This window comes from Lathamus discolor, chromosome 1 (genome assembly GCF_037157495.1).
Source record: "Lathamus discolor isolate bLatDis1 chromosome 1, bLatDis1.hap1, whole genome shotgun sequence".
Classification (NCBI taxonomy): Eukaryota; Metazoa; Chordata; class Aves; order Psittaciformes; family Psittacidae; genus Lathamus; species Lathamus discolor.
In genome coordinates this window covers 15,001,853-15,028,946 of record NC_088884.1, presented here as the reverse complement: position 1 = coordinate 15,028,946, position 27,094 = coordinate 15,001,853, and the positions used below count along the sequence as shown (strand labels likewise).

Sequence of the window (27,094 nt, the reverse complement as noted above, 5' to 3'; positions counted from 1 at the left end):
GCAGCGTCTCTTTACACCATTTTCTTCATGTTTTAATTTTTTCAAATAGCAATGCTATTAATAGGACAATTTCAAGGCAGCACTTCAGAAAGGAGTGCAGTAAGATCTTTTATTGATACACACTTTGTGTCAATATGATATGAATGTATTATCAGAAATGGTTGATGCCTCTGGCCCCATCAGTGTGAGGGGCAGAGATAGGTTGGCATGCTAATCCTTTTCGTATCACCTTGAGCAACCTTGTTTGTAACTGTCGTATTGCCCTCAAATGAGTACAGATTCTTAAGCGGCACAAAGAGGAATAGACTGTTTATCCAAGGCCAACAGAAGCAAATTGCATTTTCTTTTCTTTTGATTATATGCTTAAAGATTGTGTAAACTCCAGACGATGTCAAAGACTAAGATTACCTTTCCTTTGCTTTACTTTCAACCTCACCTTTATAGTGACATTCATGCACATCATCAATCTTTTTATGCCTTTCTTCTTTCTGTTGTGTTATTTCTTTAAATCAGTTAAATCACCTGCCCAAATCTGAAATCCATATTTTATTGATCAAAATATTTTATACTTTGTCTTCTAATTTTTTCTTTTTTCTTAAAAAAAAACCCTACAAAACAAAACAAAAAACACCCCAAAACAAACAAAACCCCAAAAAATCAAAACAAAACAACAACAAAAAAAAACCCCACCCCCAAAACACTACAGAACCCCCATTATATGAGTTTTTCTCCCCTTAAGAAAAAGAACACTCTCTTTCCACCTTATTCTATGAAAATCTTAAAGGATTCTGGTACAGTAAGAGAGTGTTTAAAGGCATTTTTTGCATAGTCCATCAGCATCTTCAAACTTGAGATCTGCTCTGCTTTAGTACAGCTCAATGAATCCAACTTTCAATCATCTCTGTAACTAAAGTTTGCACAACTGACTACGGTTAATTTTTAATAGTCAAAACAACAGCAGGGAAGGACTTGGATAACTCTTGAGTCAAGCTGATAGTACATTTCCATTTCCCATAAGGCTTACTATTGAGAACCCAAGATGTCTGTTTTCAGAGATATCCCTGTGGCCTCTCTTGAGCAGGAGCTCAAAGGTTCAATATTACTTTAAGCTTTTAAGTGGGTTGTGCTTGAGTTTCAATATCGAGTTCACTTAGGATCAGTGCGCCAGACATCAGCACTCTAAATGCAGGAGACTTGAATAGGTAAATTCTTTGTTACTTCTAAGCAGTGTTGAACACTAGACTACAAAGGAGGTGGAGAATATATTTGTGAAGCTGTAGGGTGTGTACTCAGTGCAAGGCTACAGAAGTTATTGAAAAAGTATGGGAGAAGAATCCTGTATGACTAATCATCCTCTGGCTAATTAAGAATATGTCACATGTTGTGAGGGACAGTTTATTAATTACAGTCATTTGGAACTTCAGGGCAAGTAAAGACAACTGTTAAAGTCTTGAAGCTTGACAGTTATTAACTTACAGAGATGGAAGATGGAGATAAATGTGTAAAGAACAAAAAGTTAAATTAATTTCTATGAAGACCCAAATGACCCAGCTTGATTACCTGTGCTGCCTTTATGTGGTACTTTCATAAAATGAGAAAATCACAGCTGATGTTTAAAGCAAACTCCAGAAGTCATCTGATCTAAGACCCCTAGAGTTGCTAGGACAATGTCCAGAGGGCTTTTAAATATCTCCAGGGATGCAGACTCCACAACCTCCCAGGACAGCCTGTGCCTTCAGCAAAGAAATTGTTTCCTGATTCTCAGATGGAACCTCCTGTGTTTCAGTTTGTGCCCATTGCCTCTTGTCTTGTCACTGCGCATCACTGAAAAGAGCCTGCTTCTGTCCTTTCTGCACCCTCCCTTCAGCATTTTATATATATTAATAAGATCCCCTCTAAGCCTTCTCCAGGATAACGGTCCCAGCTCTCTCAGCCTTTCCCTCCAGTCCATTAATCATCTTCCTGGCCCTTCTTGGATTCTCTCCAGTATGTCCATGTCTCTCTTGTACTGGGCAGCCCATAATGGTACTCAGTACTCCAGGTAGGTGCACTTTAAAACCAGATTTGGAAATAATTGTAGATGGTACAATGTATTTCAAATGTAAAAGCTGGAGAGAGAGGGAGAAAGAATTTTTATATATGTGCATAGATGCATGCACATTAGTTGATACTCAAATTTTCTGCTCCTGTATGTACAGTAGCTGATTGTTCGATGTTTCAGTTTAGCCTTTCTGAATGTCATGGAATTCAGAGGCTTTATTAATAAATAACCCTGCTTAAAGAGAGGGTTGTCTATGAGAATTAATATCACTATGGGGAAGTAAGTTCGTGGTTTTTTCTAGTTGTTTAAGGATATTTTACCTGTACCTCAGGCTAGGTTATCTGATCCCAATAGCACTGAATTTCTGTGGAGGACTGAATACTCGCTAGAGGGGCAGAGATCAGACTGGACCTTGTGTTAGTTTTTCTGCAACAGAATTTTTGTAAAGAAAAAGCGTAGTACAAAGTAGTGTGCTCATTACAGTTCTAGATCACATGCTGCCCACAGTCTAGGCGCTTCTTATAATTTTTACTCTATCATTAGGTGATAGGCTTCTCTGCCTTTTCCCCTTAAAATACTGTATTGTAATATGTATAACCTTTACTTCATTAATACTGTTCCTTGGAAATTATTATTCAGATATCTCCTCATTATCTATGGATGCTTTTTGTGTTGAAGTAGTCTGGGATCCAAAGAAGGCATGGAGTTGAACTAAAGGAGCTAGCAGGGTTTCTGGTAGAGCAACCCGTGGGACCCAGAAGCAGTAAACTAGCTCAGGGCTACTTTTCCTTTATAGTAGTTCCACAAAAGCATAATCTGTGCTTTTATGGGACCACAGCATAGGGTAGCTCAGTGTTATTTTCAATTTCGTGTGCAACATGCACAAAAATGTTTCCTCTTGCAAAGTATTAGAACTGTGCTACAGTGAATTATAGGAAATCAATGCATATATATACCTTATAGATGCAGGAGATATGAAACATCTTGGTTTCCCTGGCTAGCAGACTCCTTTAAGACTCCTCTATTCTAGTTTAGTCACTTATTACCCTGTTAGGTCTCTCTTCAGAAACACGATAAACCAAAAGCAGCCTGATTTTATTTACTTCATGCTCGGTGAGGAGATAAGCCTGATTTTAGCAGGAGGGTTGAAACACCTAGAAGGAAACAAAGGTCACCTGGGCAAGAGAACAGACACTGGTCTATTAAGAGTCCTTTAAGCATTTGGAATAAAAATACCTCTTTAGGTAGGTGATTTGGTATAGGTATTTATGAATGTGGTTGCCAATTTAAAATAAAATAAATTATCCTTTATACTGAGATATATATGCATTCAATATATAAGCAAGCTTAATTATTTTGTTATTGCCTTTGTTTAAGACATGGTAGATTGCCCTTGTGAACAAGAATGTATTAGGTGTGATTGTAACTGGAGGTAAATACTGGGTTATAAAAACCAGCTTAAAAGAGAAGCCTGAAGCTCCAGGAACTTCAAAAGCATGCTTTCACAAAATGTGTCTAATTTTTTCCCGTGATTCATTGTGAGCAAAAAAAATTCCTATGTTCAGGAATATAGTCAGGACACATAGTCAGTCAGCCTTTTCTTGGCAGGAGTAGTGAAGTAGTAAAAATCATAGGGCTTTTCCTCTGCTTGGATCCCAGATGAAAAAAAAATCAGTAGGTGTAGTCAGAGGAGATTAGCTAAAAAGTTGTTTCTTGGTCCCAGTCAGACTGGAAATGTGAAGGATGTGCCTCAAGTGAGTAATACTTTTTGCTTGAGAATACTGACTCGAATTGCCTGCTGGGGCGTTCCTCCACACCAGAGGAGACCACTAAAGCGCTGGCCCAGTCCGTGTGCCCTATTAATTACATTGTAATTTGTTGTTTTACACAGCAAACCAGCTCCAGAAGTAGAGTAAATGATATAGTCAATGATATATATATCATATAAATGATATCTGTAACTAATAGCCTGACCCATAAAGTACTCAATATACAGTAATCAAATGTTGGAACTGGAGCCTCTTTAGGTACCCCATGAGCATTCAGGCTGCTTACCTTATGGTGTGAGGAATTGGTTTGTTTTTTTTCTCTTTTTCTGAGTCTGGTTTTGACTTGAAGACTGTTCTGGGTTTAGAAACTCTTCACAGGAGCATAATGCGAACAATGAGATCTGTATGCTCTCTCCTTTGTATGTATTAATATTTATTTATTTATATAGCTTTCAGATAACAATAGGAAAAATACATTTTAGTTATCCCTCACAATAATTTTTAGTAGCTCAGTTTTACATACTTATCAACAGCAATAGTATAGGCAGACATGATTTATGTAGTGGGAAGAATGTGCATGGAAAGAATGCTTGGCACAGCTGCATCTCTCTGACAAATGTTTTGGCCTTGTGGTAGTTTCTGTAGTAGTAAATGTCTTTTCTACAGATTTATATTGCTCTTCAATGCCAGATGACCAAAAGGGTTTGTCCGGCTTTAAAAGGTTCTAGAATCTTTAATAATACTCCTTTTTGTCCTGGTTTTGGCTGGGATAGTGTTAATGTTCTTTATAGCTGCTAGTAGGGAGCTATGGTTTTGATTTGTGCTGAAATCAGTGTTGATAACACAGGGATGTTTTAATTACTGCTGAGCAGTGCTTTCACAGTGTCAAGGCCTTTTCTGCCTCTCACAGCACCCCACCAGTGAGCAGGCCGCGGGTGTGCAAGTTGAGAGGGGACACAGTCAGGACAGCTGACCTCAACTGACCAAAGGGATGTTCTGTGCCGTATGACATATGCTGAGGGAAAAAGGAAAGGGAGCTGCTCAGGGTGATAGCATTTCTCTCCCCAAGTAACCAATAAGTGTGATGGAGCCCTGCTGTCCTAGAGATGGCTGAACACCTGCCCGCTGATGGGAAGTGGTGAATTAATTCCTTGTTTTGCTTTGCTTGTGTGCACAGCTTTTACATTACCTGTTAAACTGTGTTTATCTCAATGAATGAGTTTTCTCGCTTTTGCTTTTCTGATTCTCTCACCATCCACCGGGCTTAGTTGCCAGCTGGGGTTAAACCACATTTTTACAACTCATTCACTTAAGCTGAATTTGTGTAATGCTGTGTACTTTGCGGTTATTAATGAGACATTTTTGATAAATCGCTCTTGCTATTCAAGAATGGTTAGTGTTTAAGGATAATAACATTTTATTTTGGGGTAAGTATTCCAAGTATTTTTTGAGGAGTTGGCATTTTAGCAAGTCTGTTTGCATTGGCCTGACTGCCTAGACTTTCCTATTCAGCAGTTGTGCAGGAGCTGCTGCATGTGACTTTACTGCAAAATTAACTACATTTGTGGATAAGTAAAATGAGGTAGATATGGTAGGAATAAGCTTCTTTAAAAATGCACAAGCATAGGCTAGCAAGAAAACGCTTTTGAAAGGGTTTGTGTTTGTATTTTATGGGGAAACAGAGCCTGGTTTTAATCATATCTGTCATATGCTCTCAAATAAACAAGTGCAGAGGGGTTATTACCAGGTGTGTTAGAAACCAGGTGTATTTCATGATGTATCCATATTCAGTGAAACAAATATACCTAGCTATCTACTGTTTGAAGATTCTTTCTCAAGTATCTTCTGCTTGTGATGGTTGAAATAAGGGTGCTAGCTAATTTAGGTCTTTGATCTGATCTTGTGTAGATAGGTGCTTTTTTAAAGCAGACAGACCAGGCCAAGCAAGAGGAACCTGTGGTATTGATCAGGTTTCATCTGCATCAACAAATAACTTTGTTATTGTTTGTATTGTAAATATTGAAAAGTAGTGGGAGAAATAATTGTTTTTTATTCCAGTGATGAAAGCACTGCAGGAGGTGACATTTCTGGTGGAGCTTACACAATTAGTTACATTCAGAGAAGAGTGCAGTGTTAGAATAGGGGTATGTGCACCAGCCATGACATGTTTGTGACAGATTTAGATAGTGAAGAGATACATTCACCACCAGTAGGTTTACAGATTGTCTTGCTGACAACACTTTGCAGTCATGCTGGCTACCAGCAAAAGACATGCTAGTGTCAGCACAAAAAAGCAGCCTTGCTGTTTGTAAATCCCCAGGTGGTGATGAATGTGTAGGAGCCCAGGTGCTGTTGGAAGGAGGGGAATTTTCTTAGATGCTGTTGTTTCCCTTCGCTTTTACCAATAACTCCTATTCTCTTCAAGTTTAATTTCCATCTTTGGGAAAAGATACAGCAAATCTGCTTGTATCCATGCTGTTACCTCAGTCAGTGACTAGGATAACAATCAAGACTAATTCAGCTTAAAGGATCTGTAGGTCTGTGCACTGATAATGCTGCTCTGCAAAATGTTTATCCTTAGTGGCAGACATAGCCCCCTATTAGTGAGAGCTTCTGGTCTATGTTGTTTCTTTAGTTGCACATACCTGCTGATAGATTCCAGTATGCTGTCTTTTAAAGCTGTGTTGTCTTCCCTTGGCTCACAAGAAATGATGTACGATTAGCACTTCCTAACTCTTCAAGAAATGTGTGGTGCTACCTTTCTCTTAATATAAAGGTGCAAATATCTAAAAATGTGTCATAAAAATGGGTTTCTTCAAGGCTGTCATCAATTAATAGATAGAAGATGAGAGCAGGAGCTTGATGTAGCTATATACATCTATTTTAGTTTAACTCCCTCCCATCTCTCTTTCTGCTTTCCCCTTTCCTTTTTAACTTATTAACTGTAGAGCTAACAAAGGGGAATTTGGCTTCACAGCATAAAGCTAGTGTTTGAAAATGGTTTTCTTCTTCTCCCTTCATGTTGTCAGCTTGCAGATAATCGCTACATCATTGTAAAATTGTCTTGTTTGATTTATTTTTGTTAGTGTTAATGCTTTGATCTTTGATCTGATCTGATTGGCTGACATCTTATTTTTATAGTACTCGTTCTGCCTTTTCTCTCCCCCTTTGCTCATTGCACTTATCTTACAGTTAGAAATTTGGATATGGTTTTTGTAAGGGCATAGCAGAGATAAAATACAGGTACTGACTTACTGTGGAACAGCTTGTACTGCTAAGACATGTTGGCACATTTATCAGTTATCCTCTGATGACAAAGATACTTTCAAGGCTTTATTATCTTCACTCCACTAACTTATGACATGTTGTACCACATTTCTCTGCATTTCACCACTGAGTATGAGGATAACATTTCGCATCTAACCTTGGTTTTATGAAGTCAACGAGCCTTTAGCTGTGAATGAAGTCAAACCAGATTCAAGTTCTTAATGAATGTCCATTAATGGTATTCTGGTATGTGATAAATTTGAGCTGGTGAATTATGTGGCAGTATTCTCTTGTTATCTCTCCTATTTGCTTTAGAAATCACTGTAATGTATATTTAAGTAGAGAGTATTTGTAAAGATGTCTGAAAATGAAGCTGTATGAAGAACTATGGCTATTTAATGACATTGTTTTACCACACGAATTTGCCGTGTGGTATAAATCTGGCTGGTTCTTTTTTTCTGATAGTGTGTTTATAAATCATGGAACAAGCAATCTGTCTTAGACTGGTAAGATGTGACTGGTAACATTTTCTTGCTGATACTAAGGAAATAGGGGTCACTTATGAAAATAGAACAGTCTGTGGCTGCATTTCTTTCAAATGCATGCGTTAAGCCTGCAGATTTGGAACACATTGTTACTTCACTAATACACGGGATGTTACAGTACAAAAATCCCTTGTTGACCTTCTTAAATTAATCTCTCTGGCATTAGTTATTTCCTTATTTTCAGTGGGAAGACAGCGGAGTTTAGATGTGTACAGCACGTTTAAGTGGTAAGATTGGTGCTCATAAAAAAATCATTGTAGTCTAAACTAGAATAAAATCTTCTTAATACGAAAGAAATATATTTCTGCTTTGGGGAATTGCTGTGCGTGTTTGCCATATATGCATGTATGTACCTGCTGTGCAGTAGGATACTAGAGCTAGATTTAACCCTCTGGAGTTTTTGCTGCTGTTTGAAGCCAAGCTTTCATATCTTGGGAATTCTGTCTATTTTGTTTTAGGAAAGCTGTTTACTTTCCTCAACTGTTTTCTAACCTGTTTGCCTGTATAGAAATCCACCAGAAATGGTGTATAAATGCACATGCTCTCTGTACTTTGATAAAACATTGCCATTTTTTTCTCATAATCTCAAAAGTCTGACTGCTTGCATTTGCTCCCTGGCAATGTTCAGTGATACATTCAGTGGTATTGTGATATGTTTCAGGAAAACAGAAGCACTGAACAAGTGTTAAGGTTTTTGCCTTTTGTGTTTGTTGTTTTCAGTTTGTGGTTTTTATCGCCACTGGGCCCTGTGCTTCAGTCAAACAAAATTTCAAATTCAAATGAGGAAATTAGATCTGCATAACCATTACATGTGCAATCAGTGCATTTCTTTGTGGCATGACAAAAGTCCTTGGCTTTTAATTGTGTTGAGAATAATAATCTCATGATCTATGAGTATAAGCAGAGCTTGAAAAATTTTATATCATAGTAGATAGTGAGTAAGAGGCTTTCAAAAGATGTGCCTTTGTTTTTTCAGAATGCAATCTTAAATAAATGCATAATACGCTCCTAGTCAAATTCAGTATTTGCCAGTTCACAGGTAAACTATGAAGATACATTATCCACAGCAGGACAGTTTCTTGTTGAATGGCATTTTATTTTGAACCCGCAGGTCTAGTGATTGCTTTAAAGACAAAAATGGTAGTGAGTACACATGTATTACTCTTAAGTAGTTCTACAGACTGAAGATAAGGTGGTGAAATGCAGAATAACCTTGTATCAGCCAAACTTCTATTTGGCATGCCAGTGCACTGCAGGCTTCAGTTCTTTTGTTCTTTTTGTTCAGTTTTGCACAATTCCCAACATAATGGAGTCCTAAACCTTTAGCTACTTTGGTAATATAGATATTAGTTCTTGCTCAATGTACAATAAATCTGTAAGACCTGTAAACAAAAGCCCTCCAATTTTTACTGTATTTTCCAAGACTGCAAATGAGCTAAATCTAAATGGAAGGTAAGAATTATTTTGAAAACCATTTTTACATTAACATCAAAATACCAGCTTGTTTCCCTGTAAAAAATATACTCACATAAACAGTCTTTAAAACTCAATTTTAAAGTTTCCATGGAGACCTAAGCTGCAGAAGTTGGCTGTGTCATAAAACACAGTTTCTGAGAAAGTAGTGTTTCATGCACTTTGAGGTATTTGAGTTCAGCTCTACTGTTCTTAGGTTCTGCCTTTTATGCTGTCTGATCAAAAAGCTGCATAGCTGAGGATTGCACAAATGTTTTCAAATAACCACAATGAAAAAGTATAAGTGTTTGTAGGTTCAGCCTGGATAGCTGGCACATTTAAAAAAAAATTAAGCATTCCTCAAGCCTAGCTCTTAAGAAACATGCTTGTGGGGGTAACAGCATCTTAGGCTGTGTCAACAAGATCATAGCCAGTTGTTTAAGGGAGGCTGTAAACCCTTGCTTGGCATTGGTTAGAACATGCCTGTTGTAGGTTCTCCAGTGCAAGACTGATATTAATGAACTGAAGTAAGGCAACAGAAGGCCTCACACTGTGCATGAGCTCTGAGAGGCCAGGCTGGGGGAGTAGGGCTTGTTCAGGCTGGAGAAGAAGCAGTTTTGAGGGTAGCTAAGTCACCTGTGTGTACCTGCAAGATCATTAACAACAATGGTGCATGGTGGGGTAATGAGAGATAACATATATAAATCAAAATAGGAGAAAGTCCATCTGGATATAAAGAGAAAATTGACGACAGTTAGACACTAGAATGTTTTTTTCCAAGAGTGGCTGTGTGGTCTCTGTAACTGCAGGTTTTCAAGACCCAGCTGGCTAAAGCTCTGAGCAAGCTAATCTGACCTTATACCTGACCCTGCATTGAGCAGGAGGTTGGACTCTGAGGCCTTTTGAGGTCCCTTTCAATGTGAATGACTGATTCCATAAATGATCGATGCAGATTTTCTACAAGGCAAATGTTGGTGTAATGAAGATTTAATTAGTCTCTGTTGGCTTGAATCTTATCCAACATATTCCTAGTGATTTTCCAACTGCATTTAAAAAAGCTGTGGATGATACAGAACAGTGGTAAACCATGTTTAGCCTCTGGATAAGAAGAGGTGGATACAGCTGAGAAAAAACTAGTTGCACTTTGAAGTTTTGCTTCTCATTTGAACATCACAGAGCATCCAGGCTCAAATGTCTGACCACTGAAAGGGTGAAGAGAAACATATGTAATAACACTTCTGGCTTCTTTGCTTTTCCCATTTTCCAAATCTTTGACTGCAGAAATATGACTATTACATTTCCTATGAAGCTGTATCTTGGAGAAAATTATCCAAAGCATGGAAAGTTTGCTTTGTTTTTGTTTTGGGATTGGGTTGGTTGGTTTTTTTTTTTCATAAACTTCCCATGCATGTATTGCCAAATCTGCTCAGAGGTTATTCATAATGGACCTACTATCAAATAGGAATGTTTCAAAAAGTAGTTTCTCTTTCAGTGGGGTATTATACCCTATTCTATCCTGAAATAAGAATTCTCTGTATCTCCCTTATAGCAATATTAGTACTTACCTCATTTAACACTCCACAGTAGATTACAAAACAGAATTCTGAAAATGAAATTTGCTCTAATGGAGCTTCCATGAATTTTACAAGACTACTAATGTCAATGCACTCTAGTGGTATTTTTGATAGGATTAAGTAGGAAAAATGTCCCTTAGGATTATCTTCCCATCTATGAAAAAGAATGTTGGTTGAATACAAGCATGGCAATGCTGACATTTGTTTAGCAAGAATCAACACGAACATACTACACATCTAATTTTGGTTCTAGGATAAATGGATTATATTGCTTGTGTTTCTCTGTGTGCTAGGGTATACAATATCATTCTTCCAAATAACAATCAGTATTCTATTTTATATTAAACTTTTAGTAATTTTGTTAGGTGATGAAGTAAATCACCACCCTTCACTAGTCTTTCCCTATTTTCATTGATAACGCTCAAACTTTTAAAGAGGAAATGTTCCATTCTTTTATATCTTGAGGAAGGTTGCATCTGGAATTAAGATCCAAATGAAATGTACTTTGCAGAAGTGTTGTTCAACATATCTGTCATATTTGTTTTCTTACAGTGAAAGGTTTTTTTTAAGACTGAATAGAAATGGTTTGCCAAAATGTCCAGAAAAGCCCGAAAGGCACTGTTCTCTCTTTGTGGTAAGTTCTTCCTATTCTCAATCTTTGTCATATTGAAAATAGAAGTTGAATTAAATTGTTATTCTCTGGGTGACTCAGAACTGCTCCCTAAGCTTGTACAGTGTTATGAGCATCATCTGTAAATGCTGGTTGAAATATATTGCTGAACCCTCAACTTGAATGTTTTCTGGCAATAGGTGGACACTCATACTCATTTAAACTTCAATGTGGGTGTACATACCAGTCCTTCCTTTAAGAAGGACCAGTTAGTTTTTCTCCACGTGCTTTTTTTACACTTTTTTTTAGAATGTGCACCACTCTCACATTCTTACTTTCTTTACTGAATCTTACTTGGAATTGTACAAATGCATTGCTACTGTTCAAGATACACAGTAAGTCTTCTGTATGCTCCCACTGATTTTGCTGCATTACAACATATTCTAGCCCATGATATTTTAAGACAGTTGGTTTGTGTGCATGACCACCAATTTAAAGTGTTAAAGGGATGATTTCTTAATGCTGTTCGTTTATCACTTTCACTGGCAGTAAAAGCAGTGCGTAAAGATCTCTTTAAATGTCACATTTTAATCTTGATTCAGAAATAATGAGGTTCTGATCTTCCGCAGGATTTGGGTAGCAGTGAACTCAGGAAGGACATCTATATCACTGTGCACATTATCCGAATAGGTAGGTATAATTGTGAGTAGAAATCTTAAATTTTTTAGTCATGACAATAAATAAAGAAAAACTGTGTGGGATCATCTCTGGGATTTGTTAGATTAGTAAGGCCTTTAAATACTTTTTTTTTGGGAAAAAAAGAATGCCTGGTTTTTGATGGAAAAAATGCTTTTGATTACTAAGCATTTTTTTTTTGTGCTATTTTTCAAGTGTAATGATAACTGAGGTTAGATGCAGGATATTTCGATACTGTCACATAACAAAATGAAAGTGTCAAAAAAGAACTGTTTTAAGATGATGAAGTTGTCACTGGGGAGCCCATTCTTGTTCCAAAGAGAGTAATTTCAAGCATCCTTTGTTCACAGAAAAACTTGCCTGGAAATTTAATGTACCTAATTAGTACCTAGCATCTGATGCATATCTGAAATTGTTCAAATTAATTTTGTCTTCAACTTGACCTCTTTAAAAATCAGGAGAAAGTCTCAGTAATTTTAATCCCTGATGCTACAGACAGATACCCAGTCTTCTAGAACAAAGCAGAAGAGAAGTGTACATTTGTGTTAGGTGTTTATTTTAAGAAGTTATCCTCTGGGCTGTACTGATGTGAAACAATAATCTTAGTGTCTGCTTCTGACCTCTTAGCTATACTCTTTTCTTTGAAACTGTCTTTAGTTGCATCAGTGTAGTACTAAGTATAACTTTTCTTCCTTTTTTAAAGATATTCTGGTTTGAGATATAGTTGCTTTAATTTGTGCTGAGTTCAGAAACAACTTGTTACAAAGTAAACACTATTTTATGGCTTTGAGGAATAATTTTTCCTGGCATTTTCATGCTGGTTTAGTGTTTCAACAGAATATCAAAATACTGGGTTTTGGTTTTATTGGCAAGGATTGGGAAAAGGTATAATAAACTCTGATGTAAGTATATTTTGTAAAGATAAATGCTCTAAAGAAGAATAAGGTCTGGAATTTTTCACATTGTGTAGTTTTCATATATACTCTCCGTCAAGTTTATAAATGAACCACTGAAATATTAAGAATTTTAAATAAGATTTGTATGCTGCATAGTGTGAAAATTAACAATTACTCTTCTAGCTGCTATGATGCAGAGGAATATTTGGAGGAGGCATTGCCCTGCAGTGACTGCAACCACAGGCTTTTCTTGTCAGAAATTAAGACTTGGGAAAGATATATAGCTGCCTGTGCACAATTGAATAAAATGCTTAGAAAGAGCAGTTTCAAATGCCAGGAACACAGTGGAAAGATTGATCCGTTATATTTAAATCAAATAGAAAAGGCTAGGAAAAATATTTTGTTTCAAATCTCTTTTCCTTGGCTGCCTTCTTTCTTTCCTTATCATAAATTGCTCTTCTGCCCTTTGTCATCTTTCCTCCCTGTGTTCCATCTCTACTTCATTTTTCTGCAGCTGGTCGATTATCCCCTTGCTAGCCAGTTGCCTCTTTGGAAGCAGCATTTGATTATTAAATTGTAGTGGCTCCATCACAACACCTCTCTTGTAAATCATGGTTAGCAGCAAACACAGTAAAATAATTCTTCAATAAGAAAATGTTGAACACTCTGTCATGTCTGAACTCTAAATTAGATTTGCTGATGTCATGAGTTTGCTATCACTGGCTATCAGAAAAGTGTTTGTTGAGTGGAGGTCATGAGAGGGTGAGCAGTACCTCTGGTCTGAGGCCTTTCAAGATCACCACATATTTAGTGGACTTCTTGTACCAGTTGCTATCCTAACACAGTATAAAGACAGACCAGTTTTGCAGTGAGTACACTTGACATCATCTACTCAGGCCTTTCACCATACTGAGCTGGATTGCTGTCTGTGTCCTTTTTGTGTTTTTAAGAGAGACAGTTCCATGCATTATGCATCAAATATGTATTTTGTTTGGCAGGACGAATGGGAGCTGGAGAAAAGAAAAATGCCTGCAACGTACAATATAGACGGCCCTTTGGCTGTGCAGTCCTCAGTATTGCAGATTTGCTGGCAGGAGATTCAAAGGATGACCTCATCTTAAAAGTATACATGTAAGGAATGCTTTTTTCTTTATTTTTGTAAGTTACTTAAAGTCAGTTTGCATCAGAAGCAATGGTGTTAAATGTGGTGCAAAGAAATGGCTGTAGCTCCTTGCCCGGTCCAAAAAAAAGTATAGTAGCTAATTTGTGGCATTTTTTTGGTCACAGTTTGGAAATTTTGGTTAGTTCTACAGATGTACCCTTTAATATTATCCCACTTTATAAACACATCCTTTTAGATCCCTGTGCATGTTTCAGCATTTTTCGCATCCCTGTAAGAATTTCTGGAGCTCTCTTTTTATAGCAACAAGAAGTGCTTTTAGGACTTTTTAAAATTCCTTGTGCTGCCTAGGCAGCCAGTGGAGGTACTTTATAACTACACAAGAAAGTAGGCAGAGTATCTTTTTGTGAAACAAAGCAATTATATCATGGGAATAACAAAGGTGTATAAAGCAGTGAGTGCTGGAGAGTGAAAAATCAAAAACAGATTTTAAAATGAATAGCTGATAGTAATTGGGAAAAAGTTCAATTTGTCTGGTTGTAGCATCACAGTGCCTGCAATTTCCTGCTGATCTTCAACATTATAGTAGGAACTGTTTCTTGGAGTGGTCTATTCTAAGTATGTAGAACTGGGGCACATATTGTCATGTACATGACTAAAGTTCTGCCCCTCCTAGGGTTAGCACTCAAACCTTGAAGGCACAGAATTCTTCAAGGTAGCCTTTCTCCTCTCCTCTGTATACCTCTGTGCTGAATTAGAGCTGCTGGAATCAAGAGCTGCAGAAAAGTAATTTAGTGTGACAGTGGGCATGTGGGCTGGCTCTTTTTATAGACTGCCAGGACATTAAAGTCAAATAAGTGCTTGCTATTAGTTAACAAATAGTTAGACTTTTCTGCCTATGATATTCTATTTTTTTCTTTTCAATCTTGCCTGTTTGTTTTAAACTGACAAAAACAATGGAGGAAGAAATGTCACTCAAAACCAGACTTGATGCTAAGACTAACTCTAGTCTAACCCATGAAAAATGATCATTAGAACATGGTCAGTTTTTCCTTATGGAAAAGCAGTTATTTTCTACATGTATACTGAAATGCCATTTGCTCTTTCAGTGGCTACCTCCTGAAGATCACATCCTGTTTTTAGTAATTTTGGAGTGTACAGCACAGATTTTTCTGTCTGCTAAGACTGGCTCTGAGTCCTGTGTCTCCTCCTGAGTGTCACAGGATAGATTTCTGTGTGGTTTAGACATGAAGGTTAGATCTATACAGATGATGAACTTGGTCATGGCTGAGTTCCTGAGCATAATTGCTCATATCTTTCTCTCACCCTTTGTGACATGAAGCAGATATTTCTAGGGTGCCTTTGTCAAATGGTAAGAGCACTCTCTATTGAGACAGGCTTTATTAGCTCCTATTGTGTTACTAGTTTTATGAACAAAAGAGGCTTTGTTTAGAGATAGGTGGTGAAGCTGGTTTGAAAAACTTGTGTTCCTGTTTCAGAGTTACGAAAGTTATCATTTTTCTAGGTGCAACACAGAGAGTGACTGGTATCAGATCCATGAAAATATCATTAAAAAGCTGAACGCACGTTACAACTTGACAGGCTCCAATGCAGGTGAGTAAGTGGATGTAATTCTGTTGGCATTCTTAGGGTTTTCTTAGTTTGCAGCTGAAGTGGCTCTATTTTAGAATGACTTGTCTATGAATTAAATATTTTCTCACATAGAGAAAAATACTCAGAGGAAAATATGTGATGCTGCCATTCGTGTGCACATTTAAGAAGGAAATAACTGATTTTTTTCAAGTAACTATGTAATATAAACTTTTATTCTGTGCTGGGGAGCTACTGTTTGCTGTGGGATCTGTTCACATGCAGGATTGATCAATTTATTGATCCATGTAGCTTCACATTTCTGCTTCACATTTTCATCAAGATTATAAAATTTGCCATTGGTGTTGTATGTTAAACTTCAGAAGAAAATGAACTGGGAGCTACCTGTGCAATCTCTGCATTTACTGGTAGCTCTGCATTCCAGCTGATCAAGATGCAGAGTTGATATTTAAGAACTTAACCAATAGTCCTCCACAGTCAGCCATACGTTACTGTAACTGCCATCAAAATAAATTCAAGTGTGAGACTTAAGAAATGGGAGACAAATGACCTTTGTTGTTGTAAGCTGAGGTTTGACCCATAGAAGATGCTGAATTTGTTGGTTTTTTTTTTCTTTTATTCTTTTTATTTTTTTGTGGTACCCATTTGCTAACTTCTGAATGCTCTTATCCAGGAATGCAGTCAAACTTGAAATGAAGCCTGAAATGGAAGCTTATGAGTCTATTTGCCTTGTATTAAAATATGGTTTTGTACCTGTGAAATGTTACCTAGTTGAAATATAGCTATGGAAAAATCTCATATGAACTCATTTTCCAAGTTGTACTGTAATTGTAATCCCTTCCATGTAGCAGACTTCATGCTTCTTTAATTTGTTTTCAAGCATAATGATTATCTTGAAAATGTATGTTCAACAGTCTTTAGTGGATAACCAGGAAGCACATAAATGTTCGTGCTATTTATCAAGACTGAAGTTATTTATTTAACCCTTTCTAATCCTGTCATTTTCTCATATAGAATCTAGCCACATTTATACATATATTTAAGGTTTAGAGTATCGTGCATCTTACTGGACAATAAATATAAAAATCATGTAGTGAAAATACAAAAGGACATTACTAAGTATCATGTTCTGCTTCATAAATCTGTCAACCTTATTCACGAAGAGCAACTTATTCTTGGTTATTCTGACTGTCCATGCAATACCTGCTTACTCTGTGATACATCCATCGCTCATCCTATTTCATTCTCCTGAAATGAAAGTTCACCATTAAATACTCAGTGGTCCTAGGAGACATTGGATAAATTTGAATACTCTTTAATTATGTGAATATTCAACATGAAAGACATGTGGGACGAGTTTTTTTTTCCAGGTTACAGGGGACTGGTAGCTAAAGCTAACAAACTGAACATCAGTTACATTTTGTAAAGGGCTGTCTAGCGGAGGGAAGCAAAGAGACAAGAGCAGCACAGAATTCGAGTAGTGCATGTGAAGGTTGGAGAGGGAAGGAGGAAGTGAGCAGTAAAGTCAGTTGGAGCACTGAGCATCTAAAAGATGAACTATGAAAGGTTATTTACATTGCACACGTGACATTTGTTCCTCTGTGACTACTTACAGCCTGAAAAAATGCTTACAAGGCTTTAGCAATGCGTTCAGATACTTCTGCTGACACCTCATGGAAAATATTGTTGTTACACTACTTTTTATTTTTCCTTTGCTGTCTTTTCCTGTAATAGTATTGGATGGCTCATTCTGAAGCCTCATTAGCCTTGTCTGCCACCCTATAGTTGTTAAAAACCGAAAAAATCTTACATTATAGGAGACATGGGTCTTTTCTCTCTTTTGGGAAACATTGCTGGTGTGAGCCAAATGTAGGAAAACTTGAATTTTCAGTTTATATTGCACTTGCCCTTTTCAAATCACCTTAAAAAGACACGATAAAGAAAACACTGTAAACACACAATAGCAAAGATGCTTCAAACTATTGTCTGTCCTCTAGGCTTGTTTCCTCTTCACATTCTGTCCTGTACAGTTTCTTTCAGCTCAGGAGATTTTCACGCAAAGTCTTTAGTTTCCTAAAATTCCTGTCTTCCACTGCTGAAATATATAATTCAAAATATTCCTCAGAAAAAACAATTCTCTCAGTTTCCTGGGGAAATCTAAAAGGAACTCAAAATGTACTTTAAGCATCTTTCATGTGAAATACATATTGCCAGACAATAGCATTTGTATTTAGCTTTCAAACCTCCACTTCCACAAAAAGTACTTTTTCTACTTCAACTCATGACAGCTCTTAGGTACAGAATCATCTTGAATCTTATTCTCAGCTTGTGTCTAAAAAAGATCAAATCAAGGTGAATTGATAACATGGCCCTCAAAGGATCAGGGGACAGTTGTTCATCCCCTTTCCTGTTAGTGGAATGAGGAATGAGAGGGCTCAGTCTCATGGATAATTTAGCACCGTTTGCTGGACTGGAAACTGGAATGTGTTTTCTGCATGAATTTCCAGAGGCTGGAGTAGCAGGTAGTGGATCAAATTACCATGTACCACTAGTCTTTGCAGCTCATGTCAGGTATTAGCTTACTGGAAACACCCCATCGTCTAGTGTAGGAGATCAAAACGTAAATGCAAGAGCCAAATTGTATAGCATTTCCTGCATTTAGTAGCGCTGTTATTTCTTACATCGAGTTTGTCATATTTGTAGAATAAATAGGTTTCACTAATATCTGCAGTGGAGCTGGCTATAAAAACTATTTTTCCTATAATATTTTTTCTTAGAATTAGAAGCCAGTTACTTCATTTTAAAATGAAAAAAAATCTGTGGAAAAAATATTATTCCTGCATAGAGATCACATCTAATTACATCAGTCTTACATGGAAAATAACACATTTCTATTTCTGTATCTGTAGGAACAGAGTGCAGTGAAATTCATACTACAGATAGAGAAAACAGTTACTGGCTTCTCTCAAACCATATAAAATCATCCTTTATCGCATTATGGTAAATTTTAGAGTGAAGCCTAGCCGAAGTCATTGCTTTTTATATCAAAGCTTAGGCTGCTAAGTGTCAAAATCTCCTTGTAGGGTTTGCAGTGTGGGTCATAGTTGCAGATCTTATTCTTTGTATGTGACTGTGAAACTGTACTCTGGACCTTTCTTGGGACTACAGTAAACTGCTTTGTAAACTGTGATTGATCATAAAATAGCTGCTTCATTTGCCCACAGAATTACTGTGCCATGAACCTGTTGATTTTTAAAATGGTTTGAAGTGCATTTTAGGGTGAGGAGCAAGAGAACAAAGCCAAATCTGGTCATCATTAAACATGGTTCTATAAAAAAATAAATAAAGATAATTGTGAATGCTACTCCATTTGTACATACTTATGCAGCATCATGGATTACTTACTTACAATTTTTAGTAAGATTTTGTCATGTTCAACTTTATATTCTATTCTTGCTTATAGCACTATTTCCTTTCTTCCTCCCCCGCCCCATTCTTTACACTTTCAAGAGTTGAAATGTATTTTTTTTATTTAGTACATGATAATGAAAAGACTCAACTAATTGGTGCAGTGCTTTAAGTGTTGTGGTTGTAGCAGTCCTTTGGGCTCTGAAGGTAGAGGGTTCTTGTCCACAAAAATTACTTATTTATTACTATGAACAAGTTACATAGTTAAACAGTGATGGTTCTTACCGTAATCCCTACTTAAACACTAATAGCATCTTCCAAGTACCTTCTTAGGCGCACGATCTTCCTGCAGGTACATAAAGCTGAGGTAACTTTCTTTTCTGACATTGCTTGAAGTTGAGATTGGGGTGGGGAGCTGGGTGGACCCGGGACAGTCAGTGTACAGGTGAGATAGATTGAGCTGCTTGGGCACTAGGCTGAAAAAAAGGTTCTGGGGATGATTGCTATGATTCTTGTGCCCATGCTGTTTAAGGGAGTATAATATAAATATATAAATACAGGTTTACCATAGAAATCATTTACTCCAGTGTTTGAGACATTCTTCAAAGACAGAAAATGTCTTAGTTCAGACTCTGATTTGGAAAAAAAGGGTTTCCAGTCTGTCTCACATGTCCCAGATGAGCATGCACTTGGCTTCTCAGACTTCCCTGCAGCTACTATTCAACTTTGTGTACTATCAGACGATACTCATTATGCCATGGGGAAAGTGAAAGTGGCCCTAAAGCCTGCCAGTTTTCCCAAATGTGATCTGTATTCATGACATCTTAGTAAATCCTGTAGTGCAAGATTTAAACCTTGTTCTTGTGTTACATGTGAATATTCTCCACAGAGAGATCTTACAAAAATCATACTAAAAAACTGATGAAAAATGCACTACAACTTCCTCTTCCTTCATCCTCCTTTGAGAAAAAAGACTGGATATCTTAGTTTTAAAGGGTTGCAAAACATTCCTTTTTTTCTCCACTTTTTACTTTAGGTTCCTAATATTCTCATGTGTAAGCTTCTGTGTAAATGCCAATTTAGATTCCTTTATAACGAGTCCTGAAAAGCTGCATGTGCCTGATACAGAAATTCTTGAGTGCTGAGACAAGGGTACAAATGCTTTTCACTTGTTACAGCAAAGGAGGTGAAAATCCTTTCAAATCCTACAGAGAATAACTTACTCGTTTAAGAAATTATAAACGTATCTAGCTGCTTTGTAGCTTTGGACTCTTGCATGAATTCCACAAAAACAGCAAATAGAATGGGAAAGTCTTTTCCTGTGTGGTTGTCTTGGAATGCTCTGATGAACTAGACAAGAGTGATGTAACCTAATTGCATGTTTACTGAATGCAGTGTGGTGTATTCTATGGTAGCAATGCCAAACTTACATTGCAGCTCCACTGGAAACACTTAATTTTACATTAACTGATGGGAGGGCCTTAAGCTTTAGAGTAAACAGATTCAGGATGGTGGGATTTTTCTTGCCACTTCTGGCTCCAGCATGTTAATTCTTTAGCTGTTCCATAGGTGGTCAAACTACAACTCTTGAAAAATCTACATAAATCATATCTGCTTGCATAGAGTTTAGGTCATAAAAAGAAAAACAAAGCATAAAAGAAACTATTGTATCTAGTAGTTGGCAGGAACATAGATTTTTTTTAATATCGTGGAGGGAAGACGTGAATTGGGAAGCTGTTTCTAAGACAAACCCAGGTTGTGGTTTGATTTGTAGATTAAGTCTGTCACCCACAAACTGTTAATTTTTTTAAAAGACTAAGACTCACAAGTAGGTTTTTCAAAAGAATAGTTTACTATCTGTAGTAAATTCAAAGTTGTTACCATGTACTTGTGCAAAAACCTGTGGGCAGGGGGTCATCCAAGGTGATGCTGTCTGACTAAAGGAAACTGATCTATGAATGGGCAACTGCATAATGTCATGATTGAAGCATGGAGGACTCACAACCCATATTGTTGATAAATATTTGCCGAGAATCCCATCATGAGAAAGGAGAAACTGTCTTCTTATAGGGCAAAGTTATTAATCAAATTATACAGTAAATTAGGTTGGAAGGGTTCTCAGGAGGTTATGGGGTCCAACACCAGTTCAAAGAGGAACCAACTTCAAAGTGGGATCTAACTTTTTTGAAGTTCAGTGAGGTTGCTCATTCAAAAGGCAAATTTCATTACACTGCTATCATTTTAATTCAACCAGACCAAGGTGAGTTTCATAAAGCAGACATCTCTGGGTTTAGGGAACTATTGTTACCTCATATGTGCAGTTTTTAACCCAGTGTACGTTGGCACTAAATCTCACTCTAGCTGAGTGAGTATAAGACTCAGTCAGAGAAGGCAGGAGGTAGAGCAGCCCAAGGTTTGAACTCTTCTGACAAGACACAAGTTCTGGGACAACTATGACAATGGAGGTAGTTGAATACAAATGATGGTATACGCTTTGGGGTAACATATGTCTTCCTACGCCTATTTTCCTGCATTCAGCAGCCTCTTGGCACTCTAATATTATCTTTTCTCTATGGTTACTGTTGAACACTGAGAAATTAAAAAAACAGCCAACCAAACAAAACCAAACAGGTGGAAATCCATACACTTTGTTTCATCACCTGTTTCAGAAAAGGTAGGCTTTGGCTTACAAATTCCTGGACTTGAAGGGGGAAGCCTTTCAGAGGCATTAATTGCCTTGTAATGGAGAAATAATAGAAGTCCCATGAAGTGAGGTATCTGAGGAGCATTATTGTTCCACACTTTGTGTGATGAAAAGCTACAACAGATAAAATACATTAGGGAATCTGTAGCTCAGTAGAAGTTTACAGAGTGTGGTATTTCTAGGAACATAGCTGTGGTAACTTGAAGTATTTTCTAAATACTGTAGAAGAAGAATTAGTGTGACTGTTTGCATGACACTACTCTCCAGTAGTTCACAGCGTTATCCCACTCAAGAGTTGTTGCAAGGAGAGCTTATTCCTGTGAATCATCATGAGACATGCCAGATGGGAAACAAAATATGCATTCCCTGCTGGGAACAGCTATAGTTGTTAGCCACAAAAAGGAGACGCAGGCTCACAGTGGAGAACTGACTGGAACAATGGTGGTAGAAAAAGAGGAGGAATGAGAGCAGGAGTGGTAACGTGTTCTCAATAGAGAAGATAGAGCAGAATGAAGTACCTAAATATTAGGTTACTCCTGAGCGTATGAATAATCACAGAGAAATTTTCTGATGCTTGTCTTTTCTCAGCGGGGATCACAGATGTCAGTGGTGCTCTGAAATGTGTTTTGTGTATACACGACTAACATTTAAACAGCAAGTGCATTTGTTTAATTACTCAAGTTCTATGACAATTTATTAATCTGTCAGTTTTAATCTTTGTCACATTTTTTGACAAGATTTTGTGACAATGTGTATTCCATTTTGATGTGTTTAAGAATTAGTTGTCACTGAAGGCTGCAATTTGAAATATATTTAAAATAAGAATAGTGCTCATATGTGCTTCACTCAGTTCACGGTAAACCAAGGCATTTCTTTTTGTTCTCAACAATTGCTGAAGCTGAAAGATTAATTATGTAAAGAATTTTGCACATAAATTGTTCAAGATCATTTGGCCCTGAATTACAACTTTGACATATAAAAAAGCCAGTTTTTGAGCAGAGTTTTAGACAATGATTTGTAGAACTTGTAGTAAAAAGTACTTAAGAACTTTTTACAAGATGGGTGATATTGTTCCACAAATAAAGCCATTTTCTCAAATTCAGGAGTAACCAAGTATCTAAAATTTGTAGCCTAATCTAGCAGGTAATATTAATTATGGTAGTTTTAGGAAAGGATATTAATCCTTGAAGGCGGCTGACTTTTATAGACCAGTCAGATGTAATTTTTTGCATTTTTACAGCAATGCAAGCTTGTTTTGTTGTCAAAGTTCTGACTTTATCATAAGTTCAAGGCAGATTTTTGGTGCAATGATCTGCCCTTCATATAGCATGACTTACAGACTGTGCTGGAGATGACAGCTTTAATAAAATTAAATTCATGCCATCATATCGGGTATTGCTAAAAGACTTGGTTTTAGCAAGGAATTACACACGTGCAGTTACAATACTGTTGGGGACATTTTATATCCAGTAGAAACTATGACTTGCTGTTCATCCCAATATTGTGATTATAGAATTATGGAATCATTTAGGCTGGAAAAGACTTTTAAGATCATTGAATCCAACCATTAACCTAGCACTACCAAGTCCACCACTAAACCGTGCCCCATCTACACATCTTTTAAACACATCCAGGGATGGTGAGTCAACCACTTCCCTGTGTAGCCTGTTCCAATGCTTGACAACACTTTCAGTGACAAAATTTTTCTAATATCCAATCTAAACACCACCACCAGTGCAACCTGAGGCCTTTTTCTCTCCTTTAGTTTGTTACTTGGGAGAAGAGACCAACATCCAACTCACTACAACCTCCTTCCATGTAGTTGTAGAGAGCGATTAGGTCACAGAATCACAGAATCACAGAATCACAGAATCCCAAGGGTTGGAAGGGACCTAAAAAGATCATCTAGTCCAACCCCCCTGCAAGAGCAGGGTAACCTACAGTACATCACACAGGAACTTGTCCAGGCGGGCCTTGAATATCTCCAGTGTAGGAGACTCCACAACCCCCCTGGGCAACCTGTTCCAGTGCTCTGTCACTCTTACAGTAAAGAAGTTCTTCCTGATGTTAACGTGGAACTTCCTATGTTCTAGTTTACACCCATTGCCCCTTGTCCTATCACTGGATATCACTGAAAAAAGCCTAGCTCCATCATCCTGACACCTACCCTTCACATATTTGTAAACATTGATGAGGTCACCCCTCAGTCTCCTCTTTTGCAAGCTAAAGAGACCCAGCTCCCTCAGCCTCTCCTCATAAGGGAGATGTTCCACTCCCTTAATCATCTTTGTGGCTCTGCACTGGACTCCTTCAAGCAATTCCCTGTCCTTCTTGAACAGAGGGGCCCAGAACTGGACGCAATATTCCAGATGCGGCCTCACCAAGGCTGAGTAGAGGGGGAGGAGAACCTCTCTTGACCTACTAACCACTCCCTTTCTAATGCACCCTAAGATTCCATTTGCCTTCTTGGCCACAAGAGCACATTGCTGGCTCATGGTCATCCTCCTATCCACCAGGACCCCCAGGTCCCTTTCCCCTTCACTACTTTCCAGCAGGTCAACCCCCAACCTGTACTGGTACATGGGGTTGTTCTTCCCCAGATGCAAGACTCTACACTTGCCCTTGTTAAATTTCATCAAGTTTCTCCCCGCCCAACTCTCCAGCCTGTCCAGGTCTCGCTGAATGGCAGCACAGTCCTCTGGTGTGTCAGCCACTCCTCCCAGTTTTGTGTCATCAGCAAACTTGCTGAGGGTGCACTCAGTTCCCTCATCCAGGTCATTGATGAAAATATTAAACAGCACCGGTCCCAGCACCGACCCCTGAGGAACTCCACTAGTCACAGACCTCCAGCTAGATTCTGCGCCATTGACCACAACTCTCTGCCTTCTTCCTTTCAACCAGTTCTCGATCCACCTCACTACTTGATCGTCAAGCCCACACTTCCTTAGCTTATCTATGAGGATGCTGTGGGAGACAGTATCAAATGCCTTACTGAAATCAAGAAAAACTACATCTACCGCTCTACCATCATCCCTCCACCTAGTCACTTCCTCATAGAAGGCTATAAGGTTGGTCATACATGACTTCCCCCTCATAAAACCATGTTGGCTGTTCTTAATGACCCCCTCATCCTTGATATGCCTAGTGATGGAGTCAAGAATAAGTTGTTCCATCATCTTTCCAGGGATGGAGGTAAGGCTGACCGGTCTATAATTACCCGGGTCCTCCTTCTTGCCCTTCTTATAGATTGGTGTGACCTTTGCCATCCGCCAATCCTCAGGCACCTCGCCCATTTCCCACGACTTACCAAAGATGATGGAAAGTGGCCTAGCAATGACCTCCGCCAGCTCCCTCAGCACCCGTGGGTGCATTCCATCCGGACCCATCGATTTACAGATGTCCAGTTTGCATAGCTGATCCCTAACCCAATCCTCATCTACCAAAGCAAACTCCTCCTTTGTCCTGACTCCTTCTGGGGCTATAGAAATCCGGGGCCCTCGGGGAGAGTCTGCAGGAGTAAAGACAGAGGCAAAGAAGGCATTCAGCACCTCTGCCTTCTTTATATCCTCTGTCTCCAGGGTACCCACTTCGTTCAGCAGTGGGCCTATATTGCCTCTTGTTTTAGTTTTATTTGCTATGTATTTGAAGAAGCCCTTTCTATTGTCTTTAACCCGACTAGCAAGATTGAGTTCCAAGGAGGCCTTAGCTGTCCTAATTGCCTCCCTACATCCTCTAACAACTGTCCTATATTCCTCCCAAGCGGCCAGCCCCTCCTTCCATAATCCATAGATTCTCCTTTTCCACTTGAGTTTGCCCAGCAGCTCCTTGTTTAACCACGCCGGTCTCCTAGATCCCTTACTTGACTTCCTACTCATTGGGACGCTCCGATCCTGAGCTTGGAAGAAGCGGTCCTTGAATGCTAACCAACTATCTTGAGCCCCTTTACTGCCTAGTACACTTTCCCATGAGACTTCCCTTAGCAGTTGACTGAAGAGGCCAAAGTTGGCCCTTCGGAAATCCAGAACTGTGGCTTTGCTAGGTATTCTATTCCTCCCACACAGGATCCTAAACTCCACCATCTCATGGTCACTGCAGCCAAGGCTGCCATTGACCGTCACCACTTCGACCAAACCCTCCTTGTTGGCGAGTACTAAATCTAGCAGCGCTGCTCCCCTAGTTGGTACGTCCACCATTTGCATTAAGAAATTATCATCAATGCACTCGAGGAACCTCCTAGACTGTGAATGACTGGCTGTGTGAGTCTTCCAGCAAATATCGGGGTAATTAAAGTCCCCCACGACGACTAAGGCATGTAGTCGCGAGGCTACTTCCAGTTGCCTGTAGAAAGCCTCATCAACTCCTTCGTCCTGATCAGGAGGTCTGTAATAGACCCCCACAACTGTATCACCCGTGCCAGTCAGCCCCTTGATTCGTACCCACAGACATTCCACTTGCTCCTCATCCGACCCCGGACAGAACTCACTACATTCTAGTTGCTCTCTCACGTAAAGAGCAACTCCACCACCTCGCTTCGCTGACCTATCTTTCCTAAAAAGGACATAGCCATCCATGACCACATTCCAGTCATGTGAACTGTCCCACCATGTCTCTGTAATCGCCACTAGATCATAACCTTTAGCCCGCACACAGACTTCTAACTCCTCCTGTTTATTCCCCATGCTGCGTGCATTGGTGTACAGGCATTTCAGGGAGCCAGTCCTAGTACCCTTTTTCCCCTGCGGGACAGGGTCTAAAGAGCTATCCTTTCCCACAAGTGAAACAAGAGATTGATAGTCCTCCTTAGCCCGCCATCCTTCAATCCCTAGCATGTTCCTCTTGGGCTTGTCCCCAACAGGCCCAGTTAAATCCCCTCCCCCCTTCATGACTAGTTTAAAGCCCTGTCAATAAGCCCTGCTAACTCCTGCCCCAAAACCCTTTTTCTTCTCTGGGACTGGTGTATCCCGCCTGTCACCAGCAAACCAGGTGTCCCATACAGCAGCCCGTGACTGAAAAACCCAAACCCCTGCCTTTGGCACCAGTCACGTAGCCATACATTAACCTGCAGAGTCTTTTTATATATCCCTTCACCCTCGCTTGCAACAGGTATGGAGGCAAACACCACTTGCGCTCCAGACCCTTTAACCAGCCGTCCCAGGGCCCTGTAGTCTCTCTTCATTGCCCTTACGTTCCTCGTAATAATTTCGTCACTGCCAACCTGAAAAACCAGCAGTGGGTAGTAGTCAGACGGCTGCACCAGTTCAGAGAGCTTCTTTTTAACATCTCTAATCCGAGCCCCAGGCAGGCAGCAGACCTCCCTGTGGGGTGGATCCGGTCGACAAATGGGCCCTTCTGTTCCCCTCAGAAGGGAGTCACCCACCACAATTACTCTTCTTTTCTTCTT

The 27,094-nt window shown here is 38.8% G+C and overlaps 1 protein-coding gene across 3 annotated transcripts in view; it reads left to right on the top strand.

The window, feature by feature from the left end:
* The window catches only part of DOCK4 (dedicator of cytokinesis 4), a 265,386-nt gene that overhangs the window by 124,443 nt on the left and 113,849 nt on the right, over window positions 1-27,094 (top strand). For all 3 annotated transcript variants that reach the window (XM_065695089.1, XM_065695013.1, XM_065695172.1), the window contains exons 9-12: window positions 11,201-11,282; window positions 11,888-11,948; window positions 13,849-13,981; window positions 15,496-15,584. In XM_065695089.1, coding sequence (XP_065551161.1) covers window positions 11,201-11,282; window positions 11,888-11,948; window positions 13,849-13,981; window positions 15,496-15,584 — 365 coding nt within the window. The remainder of the gene's footprint in view (window positions 1-11,200; window positions 11,283-11,887; window positions 11,949-13,848; window positions 13,982-15,495; window positions 15,585-27,094) is intronic.